This window comes from Cervus canadensis, chromosome 7 (assembly GCF_019320065.1).
Source record: "Cervus canadensis isolate Bull #8, Minnesota chromosome 7, ASM1932006v1, whole genome shotgun sequence".
Lineage (NCBI taxonomy): Eukaryota > Metazoa > Chordata > Mammalia > Artiodactyla > Cervidae > Cervus > Cervus canadensis.
Genome location: NC_057392.1, coordinates 69,820,515 through 69,832,515, shown reverse-complemented (window position 1 = coordinate 69,832,515; position 12,001 = coordinate 69,820,515). Strand labels below are relative to the sequence as shown.

The window sequence follows — 12,001 nt, the reverse complement described above, 5'->3', positions numbered from 1 at the left end:
TTCAGTCACTCAGTTGTATCTAGCTCTTTACAATCTCAGGGACCGTGGCCTGCCAGGCTCCTCTGTCCATAAGATTTTTCAGGCAAGAATACTGCAGTGGGTTGCCATTTTTTTTCTCCAGGTTAGATTACATATATATGTGCTAACGTATAATACTTGTTTTTGTCTTTCTGACTTACTTCACTCTGTATAACAGACTCCAGGTTCATCCACCTCACTACCATTGACTAAGACTTGTTCCTTTTTATGGCTGAGTAATATTCCATTGTATATCTATATACATCTTCTTCATCCATTCATCTGTCAAAGGACATCTAGGTTGCTTCCATGTCCTGGATATTGTAAATTAGTGCTGCAATGAACATTGGGGTTGATGTCAATTGTGGTTTTCTCAGGGTATATTCCCAGTAGTGGGATTGCTGGGTCATATGGTAGATTTATTCCTAGTTTTTAAAGGAACCTCCATAATGTTCTCCATAATGGCTTATCAATTTATATTCCTACCAACAGTGTAGGAGGATTCCCTTTTCTCCACATCCTCTCTAGCATTTACTGTTTGTAGATTTTTTGATGATGGCTATTCTGATTGGAGTGAGGTGGTACCTCATGGTTGTTTTGATTTGCATTTCTCGAATAATGAACGGTGTTGAACATCTTTTCTTGTGTTTATTGGCTATCTCTGTGTCTTCTTTGGAGAAATGTCTGTTTAGGTCCTCAGCCTAATTTTTTATTGGGTTGTTTGTTTTTCTGATATTGAGCTGTGTGAGATGCTTATATAAGATTAAATATCAATTACAGGAAAAAAAAAAAAAACTGTGAAAAACTCAAACTGTAAAAAACAAATGAGAAAAACATCAAGCAAACAACCCAACCTTACACCTAAAGCAACTAGAAAAAGAAGAACAAATAAACACCCAAAGTTAGTGGAAGGAAATAAATCATAAAGATCAGAGAAGAAATAAGAAATGAAGGAAACAATAGCAAAACCAATAAAACTAAAAGCTGGTTTTGGGGAAGAGAAACAAAATTGGCAAATCATTACTTAGACTCATCAAGACAAAAAGGGAGAAGACTCAGATCAAATAAAATTAAATAAGACTCACATCTAAATAAAATTAGAAATAAAAAAGGAGAAGTTACAACAGACAATGGAGAAATACAGCGGGATTTTCTTATTTCCAAGTTGAGAGTCCAGGACAGCTACCACAGGGTCCGACAGTATGCCACTCGCTTCGCATCCTGCATACGATGACCAGGACCTTTCAGTCTTCTGGTATCTTCACAAGAGTAGATGGTAAAGAAGCAGAGATGTTAATTGCCACACAAATGTTTCTAAATTGAAAATCTTCTAGATTTCTGGTGGTAAGGGGGGAAGCCCCAGAGGCAGCTTCCCAGGTAGCTAAGTGTTAGAAAATCCAGGATACCAAAAAAGCTTGTGTTGTAGATCTTTTGGTTGAAGTTGTTCTGCTCAGGCTGCCTTACTTTCACCACATTTCTGAAGTACATCACTCTGAAAAGTGAAAGGTCACTCTGGGGGCACTGTTTCTTCTTTATAGATCCTTTAGCCAATTAAAAAGGCTCCGAAAAAACTGGCTTCTTGGTCCAGGTCAATCAATCGCTCATTAGTTACAGAGACAAAAATTCGATCATTTTCCTTAAGCTCAAATATTCCTCCTTGATAGATGGAATAGAGTTCATATTCTGAATCTTTAGACCAACAACTATTTCTAGCACTTTTCATCAGCAGTATAGGGTCAGGATAGCTTGTGTATTTGTAAATATATTGTACCATTTGTTTGATTTTTTTTCTGTTCTCTTCTGTTGAGACAGTTCCCAAACCTTCCTCAGGTTCCTGAAATCGAAAGTATGTTTGGGAATAGATGTAATAAAATCCTGTGTATTGGATAACCAGCTCTCCATTCCTTAAGATCAATTTATTCAAGAACGAATGTCCTTTTCTTGACGACTCCCAGTAAACTATTTTATGGCCCACAGCTTTTTCATTCTTGGAGCCTGGGATGAAGTTTGGAGAAAAATAAAATTAACTTGTAGTAAAGCAAGGAGTTTCCCGATAGCTGTGACTAGACAACACTTTGGTTGAAACTGTAAAGAATTTTAATCTAATTTAAAACTTCACACACACACACACACACACACACACACACACACACAAAACAAACAAAAAAACTTCACTCTCCCTCAATCTTCCCAGGAGTCTAAATCCTAATCATATAGAAATCTGGAGGCTCCCATGCCACTGTGACCTGTTTGAAGTCCCCTATTTTGCTGTACCCTGACTGCCACACTCAGCTCTGAATGGTGCCATGGGAATGGTTCATTAGGATAGCAGTCTACTCCCGGGAAGAATTTCCGTCCAGAACCCCTGGCTCCTTGCCTGTGCTGGTGAGCTCAGATTGACAATGTAGAAGGAAACAAAAAAAACATGTCTGCTCCTCTAGCCTAGAGCTCATAAATTCCTGCTACTCTTTTAGGTCTTTTTGGATTCCTCCTTGGTCTTTCTCAGTAACCCAGTTTCACAAGCATCTTCCAAGCAGCAGGCATCTCGAGTCCAATAAGGCAAGGTACAGGATTTGGCAAAAACGCCCAGATTTAAAGATCTTCAGATCTTTGGATCTTTAAATCCTGAAAGGTTGTGAATGGAGATGGGCCTTACTGAGATAGGATATTCCTTTAAACTTTGGGCTCATCTCTATGATTGGTGCAAAATTTAGTTTTTCAAGAGTTTAAAACAACTACCATATTATTTGATGAATCGTAAATAGGAATAGTGAAATAACAATCTCACAAATAGGCAGAACACATCAATTAACTCCAAAAATACCAGTTTAGGAATACCATGAAGGCAACTGCCCAGAGTAAAACCAGACAAAAACCAACCAGCCAACAAAAAACCCCAACAAACTCTTTATTCATTAACTGATGCCTGAAATACCTTTAACCTAGGACAAAATCTCTCACAATAATAAAAGCACCACTTACTGAGTACTTACAATGCACTTGCATTTTGCATTCATCTTCACTCACTGTTTTGTGAGTTAAAGGTTATCTCTACTTTTTATGTGAAGAAAATGAAGCTTGGGACTTCCCTGGTAGTCCAGTGGTTAAGACTTTGCCTTCCAAGTCAGGGTGTTTGGATTTCATCCCTGGCTGGAGAGCTAATCCCACATGACTCTTGGCCAAAAAACCACAACATAAAACAGAAGTGATATTGTAACAAATTCATTAAAGGCATTAAGAATGGTCCACTTCAAAAAAATCTTTTCTTAAAAAAAAAGAGAGAGAAGGAAAATGAAGCTTGATTGGGTTAAGTAATTTTCTCAAAATGAAGAACTTGGTAAGGAGGAGCTGGGATTCCCAAGTGGGTGTTTAGATTACAAGACTCACACACTAACTTCAGCAATATATGGACACCTGTTCTCCAGTTAAAATTAGGCTTAACCTATTTGGCAAAGTGGTCAAATATTGGCCATTTTTTCTTCTTCTGGTTCAATCTAATGCAAATGTCACTAGGAGGGTTTGGTAATTCATTGGAAAAGTAGATGACTGATTTAGAACCTTTTCAGAGGAGAAAGATTTGATGAAAGAGTGAGAAGTTACTTTTAAAAATAAGAAAAGCAAAAATGGGGGCATGGGAAACTCTAAGTTCTCTCATTTCAGAATTTTCTTGAGGCTAGTTGTGCTGGGCAGTAACTAAGCTACTTATCTTGTAATCTTGCTTCTGAAGAGTCAGTCTGAGACTTGATTACTACTGACCAATTTGTAGATAGCCATATAAACATTTCAGATATGAGAATAAATTATTTAGAACAAATTCTTCCCTTCCCTGCCTTTAAACCATATATTAATCATTTCTCTTACCTAGAACTGGCAACGTGCTTCTTTTCCGAGTGTTTCCAGTTATATGAGCAGCTACCCTCTTAGGACCATTTCCTCTCTCTAGGTAAGGATCATATTGTTTTTCTAAAAGAGAAATGACAAAGAATCATCATCACTTATCAAACTACTTCGTAAATACATTGCTGTTCACAGTACTTGTCAATCAAGCATAGTAAACACACTGGGCTCCCAAAGTTGATTATATGGGTTTCCATAAAACCAACCTACATTTTAGTATTATGAGTAGTCTACTTCAGCCTATGTTTAATTCAAAAAGTACTTTAGATAGGAGGAATAAGCAGTATCTTAAGCTGTAATTTATTGGCATCTCAGGGGTAAGGTTCTACTAGAATATAACAAAGTGAAGATCCTGATACTTTTACTAAACAACAATAGTAACAAAACCATGGACGCATAGTACTCCTGCTGAGGCATTAAAAGTGCACAGATATCCAGGTGCTGGCAACTTTCCACTTTGAGGTGTATGTAGGAAAAAGCTGATACTAATTTTCATCATTTCAATTATATTTTCCTCTTTGCTAGCTACTACCTACTCTAAAGGAACAGCAATTACAAAACATCATTCACTATCTCAGATGGGGTTTATGGCTCAACTTTCTTCATGGCCACAGGATTCCACAGTTTATATGTCCATAGATGCCACAAACTGGTATCCAACAGTCACTTCCCTCACCTCCCAAAAGGTATATGAAATGACATAATGATCATGATAATCAGTGTATGAGCATATAAATCATTGATTCACTAGATCACAATAAACAAATCACATTTACTGACCACCACCTGAAGTACTCTAGAGCAGACTAAATGACTACAAATTCAACAAATTACTCTTTTAAAAATCAGCTAAAACTTTCCAGGAGGCTTACGTTGGTTGTTAAGATTAATTGTATGGTTTCACCAAACAAATATGTCCATGAACAAGGCAGTGCTTCCATGGGGGATTCAAAAATTAATCACTGATAGTATAATCTAAACCTTCAAGGGACTTACAGGGTTTAGGGAAGATACAAATTAGAAAGTGAAATTTGACCCATATGAAATAGAAAGAAAGGGTGATGAAAGATTCCTATTTGTTGGAAAGCTGAGTCAGGGGAGGTTTTGGACTAAGGTCCCTTCATTTACTTACTCTAGCAAACCAAAGTGCCCATTACATCCATGCCAGGCACCCTTCTAGGAACACAGAGAAATAACTATAAACAAATGAAAGCAAGAAAGCATTTGAGGTGCAGGACAATTATTTGAAATGAGGGAGGATGGAGAGGCTTAAAGCCCACAACGAAGGCAGAAGGGCTTTCGCAGAGATCTAGAACAGTGTCCCCAAGACAAGACACACACAGCATTCCTGGGATACAGGCATCAGAGGAGTTCAGTTTCAGGCTTGAATGAGGATTTAAACTACAGAGGATTTGAATGTTAGGCTAAGAGATTTGGATTTTACAGACATGAGAAGACTCTGAACAGTTTTAACCAGGGAAGCAAAAAGATATGTGTTGTGCTTTAGGCTAAACTAACTCATAGTAAGTTCTGATGGTAGAAACTGAGAGGACTAGAGATTGGTGGGTTAGCAAGAGTTGTAATTGATCAGGTGTGAGAATAGGAAGCTTCCATCTAGACTAGTAGTAGAGGAAACTGAAATGAGGTGACAAAATTCCATAGGGGAGAAAGAAATAGGAAGAAGACTTTATCTATCTGGTATTGTTACTGATTCAGGATAGTGGACATTTGTACTATATGGAAGACCCAACACAGCATGGGGATGTATAGTCAATTACATGTTACTCTCAGAATGCTCAGCTTTCAAAGTTGATGTGTTCATTTACTTTGAACCTCCAGTGATAAATAATTCATAGTGTCTTGACTGCTCCGAGACTTTAACACTTTGCTTTAAAACATACGGTAATGGAATCCAGTTACAAATATCTTGCATTTGAGGTCAGTGCAAGGATATAGGAAAGCCTAGATATAAGAGCAAATTTTGAAGAGAGGAAATTTCCTGTAGACTGTAGCAAACAACTCCAAGATACCCTATGAATATGCATATTTGAGTGTCATGGATACATTTTGGAATACTGAGAAGTATGTGATTTCTGCACCCCACTGGGATGAATATAAAAAAGAATATTTTTCTCCCAGAACTGAAAATAGTACATACGTCTTATGTAAACCATGGATCTGGTGTTCCTCATTAGAAGAGTTGGAGGGACTTCCCTGGAGGTCCAGTGGTTGAGAATCTGCCTTGCAATGCAGGGGATGCAGTTTGATCCCTGGTTGGAGAACTAGGATCTGCATGCCATGGAGCAACTAAGCCCATGTGTCACAACTACTGAGTCCAAGCACCACAACTAGAGAGTCCATGTGCTGCAAGGAAAGATTCCACTTGATGCAATGAAGATCCTGTGTGCCATGACTAAGATACAAGGAAGCCAAATAAATATTTTAAAGAAAGAAGAGATGGCATGTTCATCATTCCTGCTACTGCCTTTGGCTTTGGGGAAATGACCAGAACGAATGCTCAGATCCTGGGACCAGGTCTTGCCTTCATATTTAATAAAGGATGGTGGGGGTTATCAAGGAGATCCAACCAGTCCATCCTAAAGCAGATCAGTCCTGGGTGCTCATTGGAAGGACTGATGCTGAAGCTGAAACTCTAATACTTTGGCCATCTCATGTGGAGAGTTGACTCATTGGAAAAGACCCTGATGCTGGGAGGGATTGGGGGCAGGAGGAGAAGGGGATGACAGAGGATGAGATGGCTGGATGGCATCACTGACTCAATGGACATGTGTTTGAGTAAACTCTGGGAGTTTGTGATAGATAGGGAGGCCTGGCGTGCTGCGATTCATGGGGTTGCAAAGAGTTGGATGCGACTGAGTGACTGAACTGAACTGAACTGGGGGTTATCAAGGGATGAGGAAGCTGATTGTAACAGGAAAGGATAGCTGAAAAGTAGGAATACATCATTAACCAAATATCTATTTTAAAAACATTGTTGGGCATATCAGTAGACCTCACCTTGCTATGTCTTGGCTTAGTGAGGGGGACAGCATATGCCAAAGGAAATGTGGAGAATGTGGAATGACTGTCAGATGCAGCCAGCAGAATAAGTGGTTTGGCTGAACTGTCTTATTCCCACATCCTTCCCGAGGGATCATTGGATTTTAAAAAAAATAAAATAAAATAAAAACATTGTTTCTTCTCTGCCAGGATGGTGTACTCCAGGACTTTAAGTCTGTGGTACATGTATGGAGGCCTGTATGACCGTTAGTGGGGGAAAATGGGGTTATGGTGAGCTAAATGTGAAGAAGCAGCAAATTTAATTCATCAGTTACATTTACTTATGTCTTGATTAACAAAATCTGTATTAAGAATTTGTATGTAGACAGAGATGGTGGTGGGACAACACTGTGAATGCACTAATTGTCACAAAATCGTATGCTTCAAGATGGTTAATCACATGTTATGTGAATTTCACCTCAGTCAAAACGTGCACGCACGCACACACACACACACACGCACATGCATGCCAAAGTTGGTGCAGGTAAGGACTGGGGGATAAAAGAGAATCTACTAGGTTTGAGATATAGAGGTAAGTCCAGGTATAGAGAGGTGAGAGAAATAGGCATGTTTTCAGTCTTTGTAGATCTTTCATGTAGTAAGGAATCAGAACACAGAGAATATATATATATCTTTTTTTCTTTGATTTATACACATGTACTTATCAAAGGAAACGAACAAAATAAGTATGACAGAAAAACAGGATGTGGGGGAACTTTCTTAGACAGCTGGTCAGAGAAGTTCTCTTTGAAGAGGTGATGAGGATGAAGGATGAGAAGGAGATGTGAAAATTCAAGAATGGAAGAAGCCAGGCAGAGGACCAGAGAAGCCAGTTTGGTCTTCTCTGAAAGACCCACTGAAAGGGGATGTGGGTCAAGAGCAGTTGGCCGACCATCAGTGGAGATGGCAAAGGTGTGGGGACTGCAGAATAAGGATTTTGGGTGAGAAGCATTGTTGGGAAAGAGACGATGGAGCAAAATTTTTGCATAAAGAAAGGCTTAGAGCCTAGGCATGGACAGAAGCAGAGAAGATGGGTAACTTTGGACCCCTTATTTTTTTCCAGCTATGCTCCAGAAAGCTACCCACATTAGAAGGTAAAAACAAAGAAAGGAAGAAGTTGAGATGAAAGGTAAATCCACATCGAAAGAATAAAATTCCCATGAAATAAAGTTCATACCTGAGGTGGGCCTCAGATTTGGTTCAAATGCCAATGCCAATAGGGAAACAGAATCAAGCATCTTGAATTACTGAGCATCACTCAGAGGTGGGATGTTTGGGTGAGAGTAGAGAGCAAAAGGATGGAAAGGTACTCACTTTATCAGGAGGTTGACACTAGAAAATTAAAATAATAACAAAAAATAATACCTGGATTTGTAGGAATCATTTCCTCAAAGGTTCTCAAAATCATCTGAAAATAGTATTGAATAAAGCTGGTTAATTCCCCTAAGCATTTAAACTGATTATTGAATGTCTATGGCTCTTCTTGCTGATGTCTAACAGGAAATTTCTGCATTTAAGATATCAACTTAGGCAGCTTTAAGTTGTTCAAGCAAAGAGCATGTGGGGTAGGGTGGGAGCTGGGGTAAATACAGAGGCAGCTGTCCTTACTATTGATGAAAGGATGGTCCTCTGTCTGAGAGACTTCTGTTTCTGGATGAAGTCTTTGAAATGCCATACCTGGAGCACCACAGGAAGGAGGAGTCATTTTTCTCCAAGTGAGGTCAGCCTAATGTGCCCAGACTTCCTTGTGGCTAATAGACGTGATGGTCATGTCACCTCACTTTCTGGGAGGTATGTCTGCATGCAAGCATGTGTGTAAGTGCATTGTCTGTGTGTGTCTGCATGTAAGCATGTGTACAAGTGCACTGTGTGTCTCTGAATGTATGTGTGTGTTAGATTCCAGAGGCTTTAAATTATTGGACATACCTAAGACAGAAGGTATAAGGCACAGTCCCTTTCTCTCATGACACCCATAGACATGCACACCCCATCCAGTGGTGACCTGCTAGCACCGTGTCACTCTCTCATTTCTGAGAATGTGGCTGAGACATTCTCACCATAAAGAGATCTTACCAAATTTCCATCTCTTACTAAACACCTCATATCATTTTCTTTCCCCACTTGCTAACCAATGGGGAAAACCAGTAAGAAAGAATGAAATTGAGCCCTTCGGTTCAATGAGCCCACCCTGACCTGGCTCACCCATGGCTTTAAACTCCTCTCTACTCAGTTCTTATGCCCGTCCCTGCCCACCTTTCCAATCACCATTGTTAATCACATAACTGTCAGAAACCTCCTCTGTACTCCAGCCCCATATTTGCATTTTTCTTTGTCAAAAGCCCTGACCACGGATAACAGCTTGGGGCTCCTCTAGGGCAAAGGTCACTGGTGTGTGGGAGGGGAAGCAAGGGCCTCAGCACTTTAGCTCTGTCACTGGCCTTCTGAGCCAGAAAGTAAAAAGGAAGAGCAGGAAAAGGAAAAGGCTAATTCTTACAGAGTAGTAGGCAGAAAAAAAGAAAGATTATAATGAGACTTCCCTGGTTGTCCAGGGGTTAAGACTCTGCCCTCCCACAGCACGGGGCACTGGTTCGATCCCTGGACAGGGAAAAAAAAAGATGCCCAAGAAATAAGATGCCATGTGGCACGGCCAAAAACAAAAGCGCACAACAAAAAAACAGAATGATTAGAATATACGCAGAGGGACTGGATTAAAATTTGTTCATTACCAGCCCTGGGAAACTTTTCTCAAGTTACTGAACTGATATGGACTATTTTAATTTCTTTCTTTCTTTATTATTTTTTTTTTTTAGAAAAAAGAAGATAATAATGATTCCTTCCTCACAGCTATTCGGGGATTAGGGGAGATATTAATAACATGCGGAATGTCCATAAAGGACATTTATGGGAAATGATCTGTTTGTTTATGTGGTACCTGGAAATATGGGGAAGTCTTCCCCCTCCTACCCTACACTCTGTCCTGCCCTGGGTGCCCTCCCTTCTCTGGTTTGTGGCAGGATGTGAGAATGGGGGGAGAGGGGAAGAGCAGGAAAGAGACCAGTAAAACCCACCCAAACTGCTTCTCTCATCTCCCCACTTCCTGCCCCTGCATCCAGCCCCTCCTCAGTTTCCAGATTTCTACTCTACTTCTGAGTTTCGCTCCTCTGCCACCAGTGGGTTTGCCAACCCCTCTGATCCCAGGGGCCGTGGGGTCCCACTCCTCAGCTTCCTCAGGACCCTTCCCCAAACCTGCGTCTTTCCTGGTCCTTGTCACTGGGGGCGATGGAGTTGCAGCTGCTTCAGGATTGCCTGTGTGCAGTGAGCACCCCACCTGTGTTTCCAGGGCAGCCATGGAGCAGATGAGATTCTAGGACAACCCGGTGGAAGTCTGATTTTACTTGTCATAGAAATAGCATCACAGGGGATGTCTGGGCTTTACTGTGAGGGCTGCTTAGGGTTATAAATCGGAGCCTACCCACCAACATAACACTGTGTCTATAGAAAGGCATACTGAGCACCAGACAATAGATTTATAATCATTTCTTTAAAACACATCCTCCTGTTACTCTGGGAGTGTCCCCAGTAACTGTTGAAATAATGATTGTGTATCATAGTTTACAGAGTATTTTCATATTTGTATTCTTGGCTGACCTTTCCAGATATGCAAAAGGTAAACATTACTAATGCCATCTTACAAGTAAGAAAGCAGCCTGAGAAAAGAAACTCTGTTTGACCTGTCATGTCACTCAGAGTATAATTACATAATCACATCTAGTGAAATAAACTGTTAGCTACCATAACGTTTCTGCTAGAGAGCCTATGTAAGCAATTTTCACAAGCAGAAAAGAATACTTTGTATGTGTAATTTACTGGGAATTGAGATGCCATCACCTTCAGTTTCTCAAAGTATATCTTTTTTCCCTTTTCCTTTCCTCTTTCTTCAGCTCTATATGTGTACAAAAATAAAAGACTTAATTCCAGAGAACAACAATGTGGGAAAAGTATAAAATATCATTATTTGGTTTCTTTTGTCTTCTGAATAACAAAAAAAAAAATACGCACATCCTTTATTAGTGTGTGACCTTGGACATATTGTTCTGTCTGTGTCTCATTTTCACAAGGTAAGATAAAATATTTAGACTAGATGAGGAAGCTCTCTGGAAGAGAGGAATAAACTCTAGAGCAGGCTTCAATCAGGGCCCACTGTGGGGTGGATCCCACCTTTTCCTAGTTCTGTGAATTTGACGACAGTCACTTTAACACTCTGGGTTCCAGCTTTCTCCTTTACAAAATGAGGACTCTAGACTTCATGATCTAAACTATTCTTTCTCCTCTGACCTCCTATGCCCATTGGTAAAGTGACACCATGGTTCACCTACCTTTTTAACAAACAGATGGAGTTGTGACTTTAGTTCCCAGCAGGGATTGATCATACTCTCATCATCGCTGGAGTCCCAGGAACTGTCAGCTTCCTCCAAGAAGCAAGCCAAGCCACTTTTGAAGTATTTGCCCTGCATCTGGGTTGAGATCGATATAACACAGTATTACACACAAGTGCTTTTTCTTTTTGCTCATTTACAAGTTAAAATAACAGGAACTGATGACATGTTCAGAGAAGTCTTAGTACCTTGGATGAGCTCGTTGCCTGAAGTAGAAGTAAGCATGCGGTCTTCCATCCTTTGAATAAAGGTAAGCAGTTGGATGTGGGAGAGAGGAAACAGGTGTGGGCCAGGCATCTGGGATCACAACGCCTTTGCGGCTCCTGCCTTTGGATAGCTGTGTGTCGCTCAACAAATTGCCTCCTCACTTCAAAATCTCTTCTTCATTTGCATTTCAAGCTGGTCCCCTGTGGTGATCTCTGAGGTCCCTTCCTGCTCGGACATGGTATGACTCCCACTCTACAGTTGGAAACCCACGAAGGTACAGAGTAGGCAGTGGAGTCTGTTTACATTCCAGGATCCCCCACCAAATTAATCAGCCCTTTAGGGCACAGGTCATGTTCTATTTCTTGATCTTAGCTTTGACCGTC

General features: G+C 40.3%; 1 protein-coding gene across 1 annotated transcript in view; it reads right to left on the bottom strand.

Moving 5' to 3' along the window:
- Positions 1-638: 638 nt before the first annotated feature.
- TNFSF10 (TNF superfamily member 10) overlaps positions 639-12,001 on the bottom strand; it is a 46,285-nt gene continuing 34,922 nt past the window's right edge. Inside the window, exons 3-6 of the mRNA XM_043473722.1 lie at positions 11,352-11,489; positions 8,341-8,383; positions 3,880-3,981; positions 639-2,013 (exon numbers count right to left, since the gene is read on the bottom strand). Of these exons, the coding sequence (XP_043329657.1) occupies positions 1,562-2,013; positions 3,880-3,981; positions 8,341-8,383; positions 11,352-11,489 (735 nt within the window). The 3' untranslated portion in view covers positions 639-1,561. The remainder of the gene's footprint in view (positions 2,014-3,879; positions 3,982-8,340; positions 8,384-11,351; positions 11,490-12,001) is intronic.